Source organism: Pezoporus occidentalis, unplaced genomic scaffold (genome assembly GCF_034315485.1).
Source record: "Pezoporus occidentalis ecotype Australia unplaced genomic scaffold, CSIRO_AGI_Poc_V1 ctg60, whole genome shotgun sequence".
Lineage (NCBI taxonomy): Eukaryota > Metazoa > Chordata > Aves > Psittaciformes > Psittacidae > Pezoporus > Pezoporus occidentalis.
In genome coordinates this window covers 2,352,452-2,374,158 of record NW_026915944.1, presented here as the reverse complement: position 1 = coordinate 2,374,158, position 21,707 = coordinate 2,352,452, and the positions used below count along the sequence as shown (strand labels likewise).

The following is a 21,707-nucleotide window of genomic DNA, read 5'->3' as shown; positions in this document are numbered from 1 at the left end:
GCCAGTTATTTCCCAGGTCTGTGCCACTGCCAGACCATCACTTTGGCTATGTACCTTACTGGAGAATTCAGTATGTAAAGTATCTGCTGGGGATTGCATCTATGAGTACCCTGTTTATCAAACACAGCGCCTATGTGTGTAAAAAGTACTCTAGCAATTGTGCACACAGGATTTTGTACACTTCAGTCATGGCATGGTTTACAAAAACTAGCTTTAATGACACAGGTAATCTAGAAATTGTGAGTTATGGTTAAAAATTACACATTCAGCTGTCTCGTTACCTGAGTGAACTTAGTGCCGTTCTTGCAGACTGGTAATATCCTGGGAGTGAATAGCACCTGTATCATCTTATTCCCTATTTCTGTAAATCTCTGAATTCTGTTACATGATTAATTTTCCGCATTTGCGTTCTGAAGGTCCATGTATTTTAGTTTTGTATTTTTCATTCCCCCATGGCTCTATAAAATATTGTGTGTCCCCCTCATCCCCTTTTCTACTTGCTTATCACTTTACATGCCTGGAAATGGGCAATGCCTGCCTTCACCAGAACTTTGCTTTAGAGGTGTTTCTGATACTGTGAGGAAAACAGCAGAGATATTGGCAGCCTAATAGCGAGGTAATTCTGGCACTTCTCCCGAGAAGACAAGATTTCAGGTGGTGGAGGAGCAGGTTTTCACCTCAGTCTCCTGGCTGTTGTAACTATGGCACTGACATCAGCAGTGGTAGTGCTGGCAGCCTCAGAGTGCAGGCAGCCCTGCACACATGCATGCCCCTTGCCAAATCAAAACAATAACTAACCCTCATTTACAAGGCTATTCTCACCTTGTTAAACAAATGTGACAAGGTGACAAAGCATGAATTTGTTTTGTCAGATACATAGTCAGAGATAACAACTGATAGGTTTGCTAAATTCTATATGATGGCTTTCCTGAAAGGTAAGCTGTTTCATGATTTACTCAACTACTATAAGTGATAAAACTGATCCATTTGTTATTATCCAGTGCATAAAGACTTCAGGATTTAAGGAGCCTGCACTAAATAACAAAGCAATTTATAAACTCATAAACTGAAAATTACAGGGAAGTCCTTAAGTCATTGGTAATAGCAACCTTTTATCATATTAGTGATGATTATCAAATGTTAACTCCTACTCCTATTTTTAAAACAAGATCTTTCCTTAGGAAAGTTGTAATTACTTAAAAATAAAGAAGTCATGAACATAACTTTGTATTTATTTATTGTGTGAGGCAACTCTTACTTATCTGCCCCATCAAGTGCCTGTATAAACAGATGTGAACTGGTTTATGCTTCTGCCAGCAGAAGCATGTTGGCTTATGTGGGCTGAGGAATGGTGTTAGTTGGCTCTGCTACTGGGTAAAAGATCTTTATCCAAAGCAAACTTGAGTGTAATATCTTGAAAACAGAATCTTTCTGTGTTTCAATGAGCAGCAGTAGTTAGCAATAAGCAGATTAGCCTGTCCTGAGGAGAATATAATTGTGTCCTACTGTGAAAATGGAAATAACCTGTACCATATTTAAAAAATGCATTATAATTTAAAGATTGTGAGTCTTTTTTTGCATTCTCTTAAATCATAGATTTTAGGGGAGATGTTGAGGGAAGCTGTTTTAGGGGAGATGTTTGCTTAGAGCTAAGCAAACATTTGCCTGGAGATAATTTCTTCTGGTGGCATCAGTTTTTCTGCTCAAGAGCAGCCAGAGTTGTTTAATTAATTGTTTTACTCAACCAATAGAAAATCTCAACAAATAGAGAACTTGAGAGCCACTTGTTACCAGTACTCAATAATATTTGATATCCAGATAGCTTTGTTCAAGTGTATATGATTACCTGCAGATTTGTTTCTTTTTAATCTGCAGAAGCATAATATCTGAAATGAAGATCTGCAAAAACACCTGAGCGTTGTCTAGGAGAAAACTGGAGAAACACACTAAAATTTCAGGAAATTTTGTTAAAACAGTGTTTTCTAAGAGCCAGTAAATTCTGATTCTGCTGTCCTTGTGTTAATTCTCTTGGAGAGGATTTTGTAAGCTTTTATTTTCCTTTCACAGGCTTTATTCTAAACAAAGTCCATTATCATCCCACAGCAACACCCTGTCTTATCAGGGCTGAAGCTGGAGCCCACTTCTGGCAGCTTAAAAACAGGAGAGAGTATGTAAAGTTTTCCTACAGCTGCCAGGGTTTTTCTTGTCACAATTACTGGCTAAGTCCGTTCTCACTAAAAGCAGTAGAGAAGCAGCAACAATATAGCACTTGTCATTGAAATTATGGACAAAGGATTGGGCTGTTACCAATCGAACAGTGCTCACTAATAATTGGGCTTAACTGTAGTCTCTCAGTTCCCTTAAGATTTTTGTCAGTATAGAGCGTTTGAATGTTGAAAGAAATAAGCAGCTCACTTGGTTACAGAAACACCACAAATGAAGTGTGATGTAGCAGGTAAAGGGTCAGACTCCTCACATTTTTTCCCTTGACCTTGCTATGCTAAGAAAAGGGAAAACAAGTTTCATATTCCTGGTTGTATGCGAAACCATGAACTATATACATCCCATGCATGTGTCACGGAGTCTAGGATCAGAGGAAAGTCCTGTCTGGCTCCATCCTGCTTGTCATTCCTTGGACTATACGCTGAACACGATTCATGAGACAGCCAGAAATGCTGAGTTGGTATTTAAAATTGTGGTGATGTCTAATGACCAAATTGTTGGCTAGTTGCTCCTCAGGCTTTTCTGGGACAGTATTCTGACCTCGCTGTCCAACAAATGAATACAGAAACTGATTCCTTCCATCAAAAGCGAAAGAAGTGCTGAGTAATAAAAATAAATTGAAAAATAAGAAAAAGAAGAAGTATGTGTAGTAAAAACACAGAATAGTTTATAAACCAATTGAACTATATGTAAAATTTGTATTTTGATTGCTTTTATATAGTTATACAGAAATACAAAAACCGAAAAGCCAAAAAACCAGCAACAGGCCCCTCCTTAAAACTGCAGTGAATTGAGGAGATTAAAGGTTTTTTTTACCATGCCTCCTAAACATTTGCAGCTTTTCGTCTCATAAATAGCCATAAATGATAGATGAGGCTGTAAGGTATGGAAATTAAGCACAAGCAAATGTTTCTAGCTCTCTAAATATTTCAAATTCTTTTTGGTACTCTGTGTGAATTATTTGAGATTTTAGTGTTGTTGCAGCTCATGTATCATGTGCCTCATTGGTATCTTTTTTGGTGGGGAAGCCTGAGTTTAAAAAAAGAGTCAGCATAATCATTACGATTACATTCACTCCCTCTTTTATTAAGCATTTTAAAACAATATTAACACACACACATATGGGTTTAAACTCTAAAGTACACTGACTTTAGCTAAAAAAAAAAATGAAAAAAGACTAATTAAAGTCAATAAAAATTTTCTCTTTGCAGTCCGAGAGTGAAATACATGATTTCAGTATCTTTCTAGATGTTTGTATAGCACCTAGCAAAATAGGAATTCTGCCATTTAGCGCTGAGATCACTTTAACATTCTTGCAGTTCCTAGGAATCTTGCATGCACTATGAGAAACTTGGTTTTCATTCTCTTATCTTCCAATGCAGTAAGCAGCAGTACTGATGCTATTTCTAATCTTCTGTGTCATTAATAAATATGCCAAGATATGTCCATGAATTATGTGCCTTTAATAAGGAAATTGAACTCCCAGAATCTACAGCTTGATTTTTTAAAAAATCTGAGTTATTAAGGTGCTAATAAGTGTGCTGATCATATATATACACCTAACCTTTATTAATTGTGATTTTACAATTTATTATTTCTTTTTTGTTATTATGAACTATTTTTATCTATCCTTTATCTCACCAATCCCTTGTGATTTCATGGGCACAATATTTGATATTCTGATGGATTATGAAAGTTAAAGCTGTGGTATGAGCTGGTACAGAAATGGCACACTGAAGCTGAGATCCCTGTCAATGCCCGTATAGAAGAGCCTTGTATAAACATCTTTGGTAGTATCAGAGGAAATGGGCAAGTGTTTCACAGCAAATATAATGTACTGCTATTTGCAAAAGTTTCTTTAAAGGAACAGCAAGATTCTTGTTGATTTCAGTAGCCTTTGATCTGAACCTAAGGTTAGCTCTACTGGACCAGGCTTTCTTAAAATTACCATGGTCAGAACCTTCTATTTACTTTTTTTCGACACTGCTTGCAAATCCAGAACATGTAAAAACTAACCTTCACAAACAGGGTTTTGTTTAAACTTTAATCATAAGTGCGAAAAATCCCAGTAATATACTTGTTTTCAATCTTCTCTTTATCCATGTTTTTCTACGTGTGCAAAAAATGCAGATGATCTAATGAGCAAAGCATTTAACAATAGCTGTGCTAAAAGTAAAACACTTCAAATGAATGGTTTTATGGTTTTGTGTGGCAGCATTAGAAATTGTTCCACTTGTTTGAAGGAATAAGAAAGATACGAAGAATTGATTGAGTAACCAGTTTAATAATGACAAGAATTTAGAATACACAAGGATTAGTTGAGAGCCTTGGGACACAATTCACTGGAGTTTCATGTGCTGTCTATGCTCAAAACCAGGGAAATTTTGATATTAAAATTATTTATAGGCAATAGCTGCATACAGTCTTTTATCATATTAATAAAATCTTTAACCAGTGTTTGAAAATTCTAAAGCCTCATGTGTTCAATTCAGGTGCACAGATCTGAAAGAACTGCTGGCTGGCAGATGCACAGATACATTATCAGAAAATGTATTTTCACCTTAACCAATATAATCTAATTCATTCTAACAGGGTATTTCAAGTTTATTGTAGTGTAATTGAATACAGAAGAGCACAGTGCACTATACAGCAGACAAAATTAGGTGAAAGTATACCACTTAAAGGTGACAAGGTTAGGCATCTTTGATTGCTGAATGTTGGTGGTTAAATTGGCAGATGATTTAAGCAATCCAAAACTGTAAACAAAAGTCTGTTCTTTTCCTTATGAAGACTACCTGAGTGAAATAACTGGCTTCTCTTTATGAAATTGTAATAAACTTACTTAAAATTATTGTCCTTGCACATTAATGTAAAATCTATCAATTTAGTAATTAGTACATTAAATTCTTCTCTCCTGCTTCCACTAAATCAGGGAACAACCTTTTACCTGGACATAGTATTTGGTGGATCACATTTAAATAGCTCAGTGTGTGTATATGTATCTATTGGTATAAACTTTTCTGTATAAATCTTAGTGTCACATGAATTCATTGTTTCATTTTTCTCTGTTAAATCAGCTTTGAAATGTTGGTGGTGAATCAGTTATTTTTATTTTGAATTCACCCCAGTGGCAGGAGTCTTTAAGACTCTCCTGATTACCGTTTGTTTAATGGTATGGATTTTAGTTTGCTCCCCCCAGTCCTGCTTTGCTATTATGTCTCCTTCTTACAGGCTGTTTCAGCAGGTGCCTATCCATTTGCCACCTGCCCTGCTGCAGTAAATGATTATGCAATTTAGTTAATGCATTTTAATTATTTAAGTGACATTTTACCTTGTATGGTTAGGCTGAATATGTAAATTTACTGGAGTCTTTTCTTAGAAAGAACGACAGTTTTTGTCTGAAGAAGTGCAGTCTGTGACTAAAGATAATAAGTAATCTAGTATAAAAGTTCTGTTTAACCTCATTCCTGTGGGCATTTTTATACCTCTTTTTCTTTATTCATTGATTTATAATCATTATGTATATACTGTAGTGTTTGAATCACTTAGTGGACAGACTGCATTTGTAGCTTTCTCCATCAATACCAAAAGCATATTATTGTAACAGCATGATACGCTGCCAGTTCACAAGGTCAGGGATGATTTTTAAGACCAGTAATGCAGCCTAAAAAGTGACCAAGGCTTGTCTCCTTTACACTGGAAAATTGTTTCTCACCTGAGGATGCTGTTGATCAATGTAATAAAAATATTGTGTGTTACAATGAGACAGGTTAAATCATTTTAAAATACTTCCCTGTAGCAAATGGTAACAGACTAAGCTGCAATCAAAAAAAAGGTCCCTTGTGTACTCACTCATTTGCATACTACCTTCAACTTAATTGAAAAAAAGACCAAAAAATCAAGTTCTTTCTATTAGCATTTGTTAAATATACAGATGATAATTCTTTCTAATTTTGCTTTAAAAATAACATACTATGACAAGGGGAAAGCAAAACCTGCCAAAAATAGATTAAATTAGCACAAACACTTTTACTGTCATCTGATTTACTGTTTGTATTTTCCCATTTCTCACATTGGCAGTTATCTCCCAGCAGTACTAACAGCAGCAGCAATAACACCATGGAGTCAGTAGATGGCTGTAGAAAAGTATGTTGAACACTCTTGTGTTAGCGTAATAAGATTGGGAAAGGCCTTGACCCGACTGGATGCGGCTTTTATCTGAAGTACATTTAAAGAGATAAAGGAGAGGCAGGGTGCAGTACATGTTCCTTTCTTTTCTGTAGGAGCTTTGCTTTGAGTTTAAAAATTTCTCAAATGCAGGATTTGTGAGCTGGGTCCTTTAGCAAGGGGAGGTAATGGCTTGAGTGCCACTGGAGTCACCTGCCATTCTCTGATGATTTTTTTTTTTTGTCTTCCTCCTTCCCCCCTCCCCTCCTGCTCAAGACGTCTTAGAAATCCTCCTATAAATTCCTACAGAGGGGGCGTCTGTAGATCCCATAATAACAATCAGGAAGTGGAATATTCCCATTTATTTATTTATTATTACTATTTTTTCTTTTTTGCTTTCTCTCCAATGTAGTTGGCTGCCTTTAGTGCACGGACCTGCTCATTAAATAGATACACCAAGAACTGTTACCTAAGCAAGCCTGACAGTAAAGAAAGGACAGACTTGAGTTAGGGAGAAAAAGGGAAGAAAAAAAGACAGCCTGAAGCAAGTCACTTCACACGCAGAAAGAGCCACTGAACGAATGCTGTTCTCATAAACTAAAAAAAATACCTTGTATGAGAAGAGAACTGTGAGGACTTGACAGAAAAAGGCAAGATTTTCTACCCACTGTTTTCAGTTTTCCTTCCAGATATACTTGGTGAAGTAAGGAGACTTCTGTTTGCTGACAGAGCCCTTGATTTCTTTCAAGATGATGATGTATTTGTGGGTAGGTAGTGTCTCTCTCCATGTCAATCTTTTATTAATATATTGACTTTGGGACTGTAGATTTTAGCCTATACTTACAGCATGTTTTCTAATATGTCAAGGTGTGTATACTGCAGGATAGCTTAGCGTAGCTAGTGTACGGTACATGTGCTTGCTTTTCCAGTGGGAGTTTAAACAAACTGGTTCATTAAGATGCGATTCATTTTCAGGGTTTGCGGGATGTGGCATAGTGTGCTGCTTTCTTTTCTTTGCCTTAGAAAATGCTACAATTGTATCTGTAAGACTCATTGTGTGGTTCAGTCATAAAACGAATGCTGCATCACTTGTGGCTGTTCAGAATTTGCTTTCTTTGTAAGAAATGAAATAATGCGATTAAAACTTCTAATTTGTATTACTTGACATAGTTGGTTTTATATTAGTTGTCACAGTCTCTTGGCTTTTGAAGTTTCTGGCAATTGACAACTGCAGATAAAGAAATAAATGGAATGTACTTATGCCTGTGATTTTTATATTCAGCATTGTTCAAATTCCTTGCAGCACCTTCTGCTCACCTTAAAAATAACATGCTGTAACATGTATATTGTGAATTAGTGAAACTAACAACCTGTTAATTCATCTAGCTTTAGATAGGAAACATTTTTCCTCGAGGAAAAAAAAAAAAAAAACACAAAAAACCAGCACCACACACGAATAAATCAGTAAATGAATATGCATGCTTCAAAAGCATTTTTGTGTTCCACTTCAAAGCCTGTGCATCTTCTGGGGAATATTTTTAAACTGATCTCATTTGACAATCTATTTATTTATTTAATTTAAATGTATGTAAAGATAGACAGGCTTGCAGGTAATCTGGGCCACCTCTTCAAGGCTGCTTCTGAGCAACATTTAAGTCTTAGAGATATCAGTAAATCACTACTGCTCTTTTGAATTGCCCGTTGTTCATGCTGTAAATCTCCCTTTATCGTTCCTTCTAATTTCTGTTGACCCTCCAATGTACTGTAGTAACTTATGTCATCTGTGCAAAAGGCACTGTATGCAGACTTTTAAGTTTCTTATTTCAGTTTTTGATCTGTGCTATCATTTCAGGAGCTCGCCAATCACTGAGCCTTAGGATTGTGTCGTTTTCTTTTTTTTTTTCCCCTGTGTTCTGTAGTACAAGTCATTTCAGTTTTCACAAGCAAGTATGTGTGCATGTAACAGCAACCCCGGCTGCTGTTTATTTTTATCTCTTACCGGGATTCTTTATTGAAGCTGTATTTTTTGCTAATGCAAAGCTTAATTTCATTCTATTTTTAGATTTATAAATCAGATCACTTAAATGTGGCGTGTTTCATTCAACACTCCAGTATTCTGTCTTTGTGCTTAACATCATCCAAAAGAGAAAGATAGTAAATACTTGAGGAGAAACACTTTTTTCTGACATGCATGACAAGCTGAAGGGATGTGTATTATTCTGTTTGTGGGAGTTTCAAAGCTGCGTACTCCCCACACCCGAAGCCTATAAATTTTTGTTAACTGGAGAACTTAATGAAAGACATTTTCTTACAGGTAGCTATGCAGAATTCTACTATCTTTAGTGTGTTGTGGTTTATCTTTTATGCCTTTGTATATATATGTGTGTGTGTGTATATGCTTTAAGCAAATACAGTAATAAGCAGTTTTGGGAACTTCCTGGTTCCCAAAGCTTCCAGTAATCAGTATTTTGCCATTTAAAAGTCTATTCCTTTCATTTTTGTTTTGTCCTTTTAACTTCCATTTTATAGGTGGGTTTTGTTTGTGTTTGGGTTTATTTGAGGGTCTGTTTTGGGCTTGTCTGGGTTTTTTTAATTAGCAGAATTCATTAAACAGGAGAATGCCTGTCTCTTTTGGCACTACTGCACCAAGTTATTAAGCATTTTCCCCATTCTTAATTTAACTTTAATAGTCCAATTTTTTTTTGCATAAAAACTCAAGATTAGTAGGAAAAGGCAGAGAATTAACTTTTTGGTTTTATTGTTGTAGCAGAACATGATTCCTTTCTTTTGTTCTGGTGATAAAAATTAGTTGTATTCATGGAAGGATGATTTCTGAAACTGTATGATCTTTAAACTCTGTGTACATTAATCGCATGTGTGTATGTATCTCCATGCAGAAGATGCAGTATGTAAACAAGAGGCTCTTTAACATATGCAGGTGCAATATATAAACTCACAGCAGCATTTGAAATGCTTTCTCCTAGCACAACATCAGTATTTTATATAATTATATAAAAGCTCCTCAGCAATATTATTAAAATCTAAGTGGCCAACTTGTGTGAAAATGTGATCTTAAAAGATATTTTATCTTAAAAGATACAAAATTCACTTCCTTTCAGTGATAGAGATTTTTCATACTATTAATTCCATTGTGGCAGTGCTTAGCTGTTGTTTCATTCCATGTATAATGTAGAAATATTTGGCAGCATTTACAGATGAAAATAAAATTGCAGTTTCTTCACATTTTATAATGTCTCACTAGCTAGCATCCTGTAAGAGTACTTTTTTTTTAATTCTACTCCTGCTGATGTCAGGTTCATTTTATGGCAAGCAAACTATGAACATGTTCAGCAAACTAAATCAAAACATTCCGCAGGCATGCAGTGTACAGCTAGTAATTGTCTGTTAAATGGTCCTGATTAGTTGTTTTTTAAATACTTATTTCAAGCTTTCAGAATGTAAAGCAATATTTTAGTCCTGTTAACCTTGTAAATGGAAATCCATATCTGTTGACAGCCCAGGAAATTTGATGATGCTTATATTCTCTTCCTCACCTAGAAAAAGGTGAACTTTTTTTTGGTCTGGTACTTGTATGCACAGACACCTGTGCTATAGAAATCACAGTTCATCAATACCCAATTTCATATTGACCTATAAACTTTGAGGACTTTCAAGTATTACTGATTTAGAGACTACAGCTAAATCCTGAAGTGAAAAGGACCTATATCCTCTTTAACTTTAAAGGGTGCAGACACTTTTATACGCTGATCCTGCTGCAGTATATTATACCTTTCTTTCCAACACAAGATTGTTGCAGTGATGACACAAAGTGTGGCTGATCCCTGCAGATTATCATTTGCATTTTACAGTGCAACTCACCTCCTAAAAGATGTTGCGATTTTCTCAGAACCTAACAAATAAGTGATTTTTTTAATTTTTTTTTTCAGTTAGAGGGCTGTAAAGTTGCTGACCTCTACTTACCTTGTAATAGAAGCATAACTATCAGTGGGTGAAATGAATGTTGATGGCTGAAAGTTGAGACTGCTCAGAATCTTTCATGGAATCCACATTTTTCCAAACCTCCTCTTTCTGCGTAGGGTCCCTCCTATATTCTTTTTCATATTTTGAAAATGGAGCATAGTTTATCTATTTGACAGCACAAGCAACTTCTTTTTTCCCAAGTAAAGAGTTCCATGATTGCTTCTTTTCCATTTGGCAGTTCAGACTGGGCTATTTTGAGTCCTCATAGACCTCGTGTTCAACTTACATATTCTGAGTCAGAAGATGAGAATTTAAAGTTACTGCATCTCATTAAAAAGTTTGCTGTATGTATTTAAGTACTGCTGTAAGACAAATTGGAACAAAATCACCGCTAAATTCATTTTAAAATACAAATTATTGTTTTTCCATCTCTTGTTCTATGGTATGAAAATGTTGAACTAAAATTACTTTACTATACCTTAATAAAATTTTATAAATTTTAAAACCATCTAATTAATGTCTGCTTAATCAGAGACATGCTTCATTCCTGTCAGTCTGCTGTTCTTTTTAGTAATAGGGAATGAATTTTCAGAAATTTTGTATATATTTAGAAGAGATTTTAAGTGGCAGCCTCAGAAAAATGCTTAATTGAGTAAGGCAGAAAGTATGTCAGCAACTGAAATTTGTTTTTCCCCAAAACTAGAGCAGGCAGATACAGAGAGAAACAAATCGAAAGCATTTATACACAATAGCAACAAGACAGTTTCTTCTGTCACTAGAACATGGTTTTGACAACTCTGAAGAATAAAGCTTTTGTGTCCAATAGAGAGAACTGTGTGTTGTACTTGCCTGCATTAGCAGGACGTACCTCAGCTGAACATGCAGGGAGAAGACTGGAGGAACAGGGAGTAACAGAAAGACAGTATCAGAAATTTCATCTGGATAGATAGTTATGAGTTTAAATGACTTTATGGTAGCATTTTTGGTGCTTTTGTCAGTTCTCATATTCAAAGACAGTATTTCATTCAGCCAAACAAAAGTCTTCATGGTTCTTACGCACTACCAAATATATGCATTCACAGACAACTTTCTCCTGAATTAGGGAAGTGTGTAATTTCAAACCTAGCCTTGCTCTTTATGTACCAAGTACTAAAAGAAAGTCTACAAGTGAAACAATACAAAGGCTTTGGATCTAAAGGAAATTAAAACTTTAAACAGATGTGAAGAGTACTAAAAAAAAAAAAAAAAATCCTAAAGAAATAAAATCTTAGTACTTTTAAAATTGGAATAGAGCAGCTAAAATATCCTTTGGGCATACATTCTATTTTTTGAGTAACTTTAGTTACTATGTATTTTGCAGCACTGATACTGCGTGCATTAAGCAAGGCACTTCTCTCTTAAATGGGAGCTTCCCAATAGCATCACGTGCTACTCACTGTGTTTATAAAGAGTTACAGACACTTAATACACAATATGAAGTAAACTGAAAGACAAAATGACAATGTTGAAAACACTGCCAGTGAAACATTTCAGCAGTATAGATTTTGTTGCACAGAATTATTGAATAATCTAAATATTTAGATACTTTTACTTAAGAAAAATCAAACATATTAGCTGAAAAGCTGTAGGTACTTTCATAGTCAAAATCATCCTCATGCTGCTTTCCACTGATACCTTAAATAAAACATGTAGCTTCATACACTGTATCTGACTGCCTGACCACTGATGTTTAATATGTACCTTTTATTATTAAAATAATCTTGTTGACTAAAATGCAAGGACTGATGGAGATGCTGAATGAAAACAAGATTGCAATCACTTGAGATAAAATCTAAGACAGTTCTCAGTAAGTTACCGTTTTGTATCTATTGGTATATACACGTAAGTTGGTTTGTATAATAATTCATTCTGTCATGACAGAACCTAAAATCACAGTAGGATGCAAAGCGTAAAAGGATTCTGCAAAGTCATCTTTTTTAATACGAAGTAGGGAAATGAAATATAACAGAAAGGTAATTTCGAGTATTTTGACAACAACATTTGTTCATCCAGTACATTCAGTCTTGAAGGTTTTTTTTGACCTGGTACAGTATTTTGTAAAACAGCATCCTAGTGTTTATACAGGGTAACAATAGGAATGTAAGATCAAAGTTAGTATTATGCTCCATTATATCTAGTGTTGCATAATGGTGGCTTAAGCAACCAAAGCAGTTTTGGTTTACAACAATATCCTTTTATACAGAAACACCCATACATGTGTTAATGTGTGATGACATTGAGTTTAACGAGGACATTAGGAATGTATATATTTCAGAATGTGCATTTTGTGTAAGCTGTACAATAGGCTTTGTTCTTTTCTGAAGTTGCAATGTATACTCTACATGTATTAATTACTGAAGCTATTTCCCCCCCTTACTTCAGCAAGAAGTTACATTTGTTCAATTAACCTTATCTTCCTCTTGTCCCTCTTAATAACATTGGTTTCCATCACAGCTTTGAATGTATGGTGGAGATGTCTTTTTATTAGTCTAGGGGTGTAAATGTCAGGAAGGAACTGACCAAAGATTGTATGAAATGTGACTAGGTGAGCAGGCTAGAGTCCTCCTGTTGCCCTACTATTATTATCTCTTAGTGGAAATCCTTTCAAAATACCATTTCTGTGACAATCTGGGGAGTTCGTATACTACTACATCTATGGTTGTAGAATCTTAGCTACTGTCTGGTCTTGGTTTGTGAGTCAGCAGTATGAGCAAGTCCTAAAGAATTTTCTAGGCAGTTAAATAACCTTGTTCATGTCCCATGATTAATTTTTTGACTGCTTTTGGATATTTATTCAACTGACAATGACTGTTTGAGAAGCTGAACAACCCTGGGACATATCCTAAGCCAAGGTTTTGCTTACAGTTTCTCACTTACATGTGCAAATGGTGTCAGACTTGATTTACCTTGTATAACTAATTTTACTGTCTCACAGTTTAATCAACAAAAGGGGATCTTGAGTAATGAAAGTCAAGGTATCTGTTCATATCTTCATTAGATCTCGATCCTCTTTTTTTGTCTTCCCATGTTAGCTTCCTTTTCTGTTCTGCTTCTAGATTGATATTGCTTCCTTGCCAAACAGATTAATCTGTGTTTAGATCCTTCTAATGGCAAAATGTGGAACCTGTTGTTACTGCAAACAGAAAACTCAAGTCCAACATACCTGCTTTACATACATGGATGTAATACACTCTACATTATTTCCTCTCTGTAAATGTAAATGTGTGATGGGTTTGCCCCAGCTAGCAGCCATACTCCCACCATCTGCTCAGTCACTTCCTGCCTCTATGGGGCAGGGAAGGAGGAGAAAATAGAACAGGAGCGAAAATGCTAGTGGGTCACATAAAGACAAGGATCACTGACTGACTGCAGTCAAAGACAAAACAGGCTTGCCTTGAAGGAAATGAAATTATTTCTTCCTAATTATAATTTCTGCCAATTAAATTTGCCAGTTGAATTTCTGGTTCAGGTAGTGGGAAGCAAAAACAACCACCCTTCTTGTTATCACCGGAAGTTAAATTTGTTTCCTTCAGTAAGTGTGTAGCATGGAGGGATTGCAGTCAGGATACAGTAGTTCCTCGCTGCAGCTCCTTCCTTCTCACTCTTTTCCTACACTCCAGCGTGGGTTCCTCCATGGGTTGCAGTCTACTTGGGGGTATACTTGCTCCTCCATGGAGCACCTCTTCCTTCTCCACCCTTGGTATTTCTTCTGCTTTTTCTTCCTCCTCTCTCCTTCCAATGTTTTTGCCCTTTCTTTACATATTTTTTCACAATTGCATCACCAGACTGGCTGATGGGCTTGGCTACAGCCTGTGGTGGGTCCACTGCCAAGTCGTCTAGAACTAGCCGTGTCTGGCACAGGGCAGGCCCTGTCTTCCTCCCCAAAAGGCCACCCTTGCAGTCCCCTAACTACCAAAACCTTGCTACCTACACCTAATACAGATTTTAAGTCAGCTAAACGTTAGCTGAGTCTGATTATTGACATTTCTTGTTTTCTTCAGAGATTGTTCTGTGTTTGTCTTTGTTGACTATCTTGGCCTTTTACTTGATAAGCAGTGTTTTGTAAATTTAATTTTTGTGGTGTATATATAATAAAATGAAGTATTCCTTTCATAGAGGGAAGGCTAATACATGTTTGAATTTTACTTTTTGGTTAACTTCTCCTCAAATATAATTACAGGAATTCAAGGAAGAATAAAATGTGACAACATATTTATGAATCACGAGATTTAACAGAGACTGAAGTAGATCTTATTATTGATGTGCTTACTGCTTCATTAAATTCCCCTTAAGGTTTGCAGCATGGATATGGATCATTTGCAATAATAATTATGCAGTGATCGATTGATTGTGTCTGACATCGTACTTGTCACCTTGAAATTCAAAACCCATTCATTTTCGACTGTGTGAACGTTTTTCTCTAATGTTAGGTAGCAGCAATGGTTTATTGGTTTATTTTATAGAGGAGTGCATTTTAAAAAGTTGGGAATTTATCGTTAATCTTTACCTAAAAATGAAGTATCACTTGTCATTTTACAGAAATGAAAATTGCCCAGCCAGCAATGTTTCGAGATTAGAAAACATTGCCTAATTTCAGAAAGATTATTCAAATTAGAATGTATGTATTTCAATAGATTCATGCATGTGTAATAGGTACGTTAGTTATTCAGTAACACTGTGTTTGAGATACAACGTAATGAGCATACTTGATAAAATTACAAGCTTTAGATCTCTGTCTTTAAAACTGGTGTGTGTTCTTTGGAAAGTCTGTCTTTCTTTCTTACCAAGACTTTGACTCATGGCAGTATTAGTTAACTGGAAAATCAATATAAAATTCTCTGACTTCAGTCATTTGAATTAGATACTGTATATTTCGTGTTTTGAGTGAAGTAATCATCATGACAATTGAATCTTTCTTTTATGAAGAATATTTGTAGTAATGAATGAAACACTATCCTTTATCTTGTTTGTTGAGGCCTTCAGAATTTGGAACAAAACGTCCCTATTGAAATTTCAGTGAAATGGCTAGTTAGTGGCTGCAGTTAAAAGTTAAATGCATCTGTGCTTTCCAAACTAAAAAACAAGCAAAAGAAATGTTGCATTTGTAGGTACTACATTTGGAGCTTTTGCACAGCTTCCATTGTTGCAGAATAGGAAGTGAAGACCAGAGCTATTTTTGGTGAGCTGTGATTTGATTCAAAAGTGACTTTTCCAAAGTTAAAAGCCAATTATATCAAACCAAATCGTAGAATCACAGAATGGTTTGTGTTGGAAGGGACCTTAAAGATTACCCAGTTCCAACCCCCTGTCACAGGCAGGGACACCTTCCACTAGACCATGTCACCCAAGACTCCATCCATCCTGGCCTTGAACACTGCCAGGGATGATGCATCCACAGCTTCTCTGGGCAACCTGTGCCAGTTCTTCAACTGTATTTATTATTATTTTTATTCAAGTTTTAAACTGCTGTTCAGAGGTCTGTTTTGTTAGAGATTTTGTTTTAATCTGTATTTTTTGTTAATTTTTTTATCTGTATTTTGAAAGCATGTTTCTTTTATTCAAAAGGAAGTTAAAAGTTGTTCATGTTCTTTACAGTGAAATATTTTGTGTAGATGATTTTTTTTTCTCTCTAAAGGTGGGCATAGTAAGTGTATATACATGAATATCGAAATGTTTAGTATACTGGTGCTCATACAATCAATTTGAAAAGTAACTAGTAACTTTGAAGAATTTGAAAAGTAACTGCAGTGTTAACACTGCTAATATTAAAGTGGCAAAGCTGATTGTACTGCTGGTTTCAAAATTAGCAACTTATGTAGTTTTTACCACAGCATGAATACACAATAAAGCTTACAAAGCTGCTTTAAAACTGTGACACGAGGGAAAAATCGTAAAATTTAAAAAAGCAACTGTTTTTATCAGTGCTCATATAACTGAAATACCTAACCTGAAGAAAGACTTGCTGATTGTGCCTTACTGTTTTCAGAAGTTGTACTCTTTTTAGCTTGCAAGTTTTCAGAAAATACCCCAGGTCAATGGTGTTAAGTTCTAGAAGAACCCCAGATAAATTGCACCATGTGCAAACATACCCAATGTATCACATTATTCTGAATTAAGTAGTAAATGTCATGTAGTATTACTTTATTTCTTTCAGGCATTTGGTTCTGATGTCAACCTACATAGCCATGGCAAACCCCTCATTTTTAATGGAAAGCCCAGTTACATTTTTTTACATACCTCTCAATTTTTTAAAAATTTGCTTTAGAGAAGGGTCTACTTACACTCCTGATGTGACTTTACCATCGATTCTTTAAATTGAATGGTTAGAGTCATAGTATTTCTGTTGCATGTTTTAGATATACTGCAGAGTGGTTATAGTATATGGTAAAATGTCTTCAAAGCATTAGAACAGTAACACATGTTACTTCAGAACTATTCAGGCATTTGCGGGTATGTGTACTGACTTGCCTTCGTAGTGTGTGACTTCCGCTCTTCTCCATAGTGTGCATGCATTAACAAATCTCTTTGTTCTACACACATTCACTGTTGTTAATACATGTCAAGATACTCAAGACTTGTCTTCTGAAACTGCAAAAAAGGAAATATAGGTGGTAACTGCATACTAATGTTCATCAATATGGTCAGAGCCTAGTGTGTTATTCATAAAAACCGCCAGTATCTTGCACTGTAGACAAAGTGGTAGAGCCTTTTCTTACAGCTTTAGATGTTACGGTGTTTGGACATTCATGTTAGAACCTTGTAAGAACTAAATATATCCATAGGAGAATGTTCACACAGTGGTGCTACAACCACGCATTATCAAAAAGAGGTGTTATAACAGAAAAAAAACATCAATAAGCTCTAGCGTGGCAAATGGTTCTATTACTTTATGGGTAGCAACTTTATGGGTAATAATAGTAGGATGCAGATTTTGATTTGTAAATTGGATTATTCCTCCTGATAGCTAGGAATAGATCTCTTCTCTGCCCAACCTGTAGCTGTGCCTGGGATTGCTCTGACCCAGGTGTAGGACCTTGCACTTGGCATGGTTAAACGTCATATGTTACTGAGGCAAAACTGTACAGTGCAACCTAAGATAACAATCCTGTTTAAATATGTGGATATTCACAGTCTGTGAACAAATTCTTAATTTAAATTGGTTTATAAAAAGCAATTATAAACAGACAAGTCAAATTTATGTCTTAGCTACAAAACACATGCGAGCCAAGTATCTTCTCAGACTCTTCCCTGCTGAAGAGTAAGTGTCTTCATATCCTGTTCAGTTGGATGTGGAGAAATACATATTTACTCATTATATGCAGCAGCCTTTTACACACTGAAGGTTTGGGGTTTTTTTCATGACACTACTGAAGTAATATGACTACTCCAGTCATCTTTTAAGTAAAATGACTCCAATTTACATTAGAGGTATGTCTTGTTAGGGAACAAATTTAATAACGGTATCACAGTCAAATAAGCTAAATATGACCAAGCAGTCTTGTTTTCCTATTTTTCAAATGAATTAGCTGGCTAAATATTTAACCTCAGGATCCCCTGCAGAAAAGTCAGCATACATAGCTTCACATATGCTAGTATGTATTTTAACCAGTCCTTTCAGTCATGCTACACTGACTTAGTTCAATTCAAAACCACCATTCCTCACATCAAGACAGGTCTGTAGAATGATTAGGTACCACACTATTGACTCTGTTATTGCCCGTTACTGAGTGGCTTGAATGGTATCTGAAAAGGCATCATCAGAAGTAGTAGTAAGGAGGAGAGATTTACCGAATGATTCATGGACAGTTTATATGGTTCTGTCTCGATATTCATGGGATGAGTTTTGTTATATGGGAATCTTGCTATCATACAGATTTTATACACTTTAATTGCTCAGTTAATTTGGAACTGTTTCATGTGAACACCACCATGCTATTACTCATCAGATGAATTCCCCTTTGATAGAAGAGTCTAAACAGTAAAGTTTATTGGAATTTAATTGGGGCAAGTACAGGAATTACAGCTATTTTGCTCAATAGTTTATCACTGAATTATGATTGTGTATTGGAAAAATTACTGGACCATATGAATACCCAAGGAGTGGTAATACAGGCTTGAGTGAGAAGAATGATTTGTTAGGGTCACATGATCATGTTTTCACCACTGATCATTTTCTGTGATTTGCTGATTTTTGAAAACAACTGCAGCTGTTCTAAAGAAATAATGTGTTGAGCAAAAGATACTTGCATGACATAGGAGGATCTGCCTCCTGGACACACTATTTGGAAATCAAATTGGAGGAAGCTTATAATTGGTTTCTTTAAGTCTCCCTCATCTCTGTTCAGGAAGCATTTCAGCTAAAACAAAAATTAAATCCCTGTATTGGATGTAGCTGTGATGGAGTTTATTGTCTTCATAGAAGCCATATGGTGCTGTAATTTAGATTTGAGGGTAGAATGGAGCAGGTAACACCTCTATTCTGGCTACTGCTGAACAGTGGTGGTACAGCATCAAAGCTTTCCCTTTTTCCCAGCAAGGAGGCGAGCCTAGCAACCTCCAAGCCCAGCAAGTAGGCGAGAGATGGCAAGAGGCTAAGAGGGGACACAGCCTGGACAGAGCCAACCTGGACTGACCAAAGTTATATTTATGATCAGCAATAAAAGCGGAGGGGAGGTGTATTTTGGGTAAGTAGCCATTGCTTGGATGCTGGCTGGCCTACTTGAGAGAGGTCGTGGGTGATTATGCTTGCACAACAGCTGGAGTACACTGCAAATTACTCGACTTCACCCCACTGTTCACCACCCTCTGGGGACATTCATTCAGCCAATTTTTTCAGTGCACTTCACTGTCTGCTCACCTAGCCTGTACTTCATTTGCTTCCCTATGAGGATCTGATAGGAGATGGTGTGGGGAACCTTAGTGTAATAAAAGCAGGAAATGTTTACTGCTCTTCCCTTGTCCACCAAACTAGTCCTTTCACTACAGAAAGTCGTCAGATTGGTTAAGCAAGACTAGAGGTTACTAAAGCATTATTAGGTATCTTTTTGGTGAATGCCAACTACTCCTGTTCACTTTCTTGTCCTTTGCATGCCTGGAAATAGCATGGGGACAGTTACTCTATTGCCTTCCCAGGGATTGAGGGGAGGCTGATAAGCCTTTCATTCCCTGGGTTGTCCTTCTTGCCCTTTTTGAAGACAGGAGTCCCATTTGTGAAGATGTGAAGCCGCGAAGCCGCTGGCCATCATATTTGAGAAATCATGGCAGTCAGGTGAAGTTCCTGATGACTGGAAAAAGGGAAATATAACCCTCATTTTCAAGAAGGGGAAAATGGATGACCCGGGGAATTACAGCCCGGTCAGTCTCACCTCTGTGCCTGGCAAAATCTTGGAGCAGATTCTCCTGGGTGGCATGGTAAGGCACATGAAAATCAACAAGGTGCTTGGTGAAAGCCAGCATGGCTTCACTAAGAGGAAGTCCTGCCTGACCAATTTGGTGGCCTTCTATGACGGGGCTACAGAACTGATGGACAAGAGTGGAGCAGTTGATGTCATCTACCTGGACTTGTGTAAAGCGTTCGACACTGTCCCACACGACATCCTTGTCTCTAAATTGGAGAGACATCAATTTCATGGATGGACCACTCGGTGGATAAAGAACTGGCTGGATGGCCGCACACAAAGAGTTGTGGTCAATGGCTCAATGTCCAGCTGGAGACCACTAACAAGTGGTGTCCCTCAGGAATCGGTGTTGGGACCGGTGTTGTTCAACATCTTCGTCTCTGACATGGACAGTGGGATTGAGTGCGCCCTCAGCAAGTCTGCCGATGATACCAAGCTGTGTGGTTCGGTTGATACGCTGGGGGGAAGGAATGCCATCCAGAGGGAACTTGACACGCTTGTGAGGTGGGCTGATGCCAACCTTATGAAGTTTAACCAAGCCAAGTGCAAGGTCCTACACCTGGGTCAGAGCAATCTCAGGCACAGCTACAGGGTGGGCAGAGAAGAGATTCAGAGCAGCCCTGCAGAGAAGGACTTGGGGGTGTTGGTTGATGAGAAAATGAAATATCTGAGAATTTTTAGGCTGGACTGAACTCGCATGTGCCCCTCTATGCCACATGCTGCCGTCTCTTGGCTGCCTGTGTAAACTTACTTACTCTTACAAAAAAAACCACACATTTTTAATGCAATCTGCCTCTGGGGTTAAATTCATGCTGTGACACACATCTGAATAAATGTTGTATGCCACAAATGATTCAAGAGATGATTTGGAAAATATTTTCCCATTCTACTGTTGACATTCTATTCTTGGTTTCTTGCACTGGAGAGTGGGCAACTCTCCCAGCAAGGAGTTCATTCTGAACTCTTGTGTAAAAAAAGTTCATTAGGTGTATTATTGGTGATCATCTGCCCACATTCTTTCTCAGCTTCTGTTTATAGAATGCAAATAGGAGCACCAAGTTAAGGTTTCTGAAATACCTGTCTTTACCTTCACCCCCACAATTCCATTTATTGTCTAGTATTTCAAACTATAAAATATAATTTCATAATTTCAATTTGATAATTAAAAGTTGGCTTGATTTTTTTTTATGGGTTGCTGTGGTTTTCCAGAGACAATCTGTTCTGTTTTGAAATGCTGTTAGAAAGAGAAGGAATCAGAAAAGGGAAATCTCAAAATAAAATCAAGATAATACAATAGTATTTTTGTTTGTGTTAGGAGTTAATAAATCTTTTTGTTCTCTGAACTTTGAGAATGAGGAATTAGTTTGTAAAGCAAATATCATCAATGCACTAAGTACTGCTGCAGTTTTTTCCAGACAATTCCAAGAACTACCAACAAGAGCGACCCCAACCAGCATCACTGAGCTAGCAGGGCTGCCAGTCCAGACGCTTAAAAGAGCATGAGCTTATCCCTTCAAAATAGCCTATTTCTAGAAGGATGTTTTATTCTAGGTTGCAAATGTTTGCAGTGGGTGGTGCTATTATTTAACGTAAAGATATGTTTTTAATGTAAAAGCTAATAACTGCCAAATAATCCTGAGGGTTTTAGGTAACAGTTACTTCTAGGACTATTACTACAGGTATTCAATGCTGGGTGAAGCAGAGACATCACTTGGCTATCAAGATTATAAGCAATTCTGAATTTTTAACAATCTCAAACAATGTTCAAAAAGGATTACTGAGCATAGTGACTGCATTACTCCTCATAGCTGCCCATCCTATTCAGGAGGCTCACCGTCAATAATCAAAACTCTGTTAACGTGCTTGAAAGTTGCAGTATTGGAAGAGTGAAGGCATATG

At 36.7% G+C, this 21,707-nt stretch overlaps 1 protein-coding gene across 24 annotated transcripts in view; it reads left to right on the top strand.

Moving 5' to 3' along the window:
* Window positions 1-21,707, top strand: part of RBFOX1 (RNA binding fox-1 homolog 1) — a 1,275,045-nt gene that overhangs the window by 898,764 nt on the left and 354,574 nt on the right. The window contains exon 2 of one of the 24 annotated variants that reach the window (XM_062639434.1): window positions 6,803-7,157. The exons of the other annotated variants lie outside the window; for them this stretch is intronic. Coding sequence (XP_062495418.1) covers window positions 7,140-7,157 — 18 coding nt within the window. The 5' untranslated portion in view covers window positions 6,803-7,139. The remainder of the gene's footprint in view (window positions 1-6,802; window positions 7,158-21,707) is intronic. 24 annotated transcript variants of the gene reach the window in all.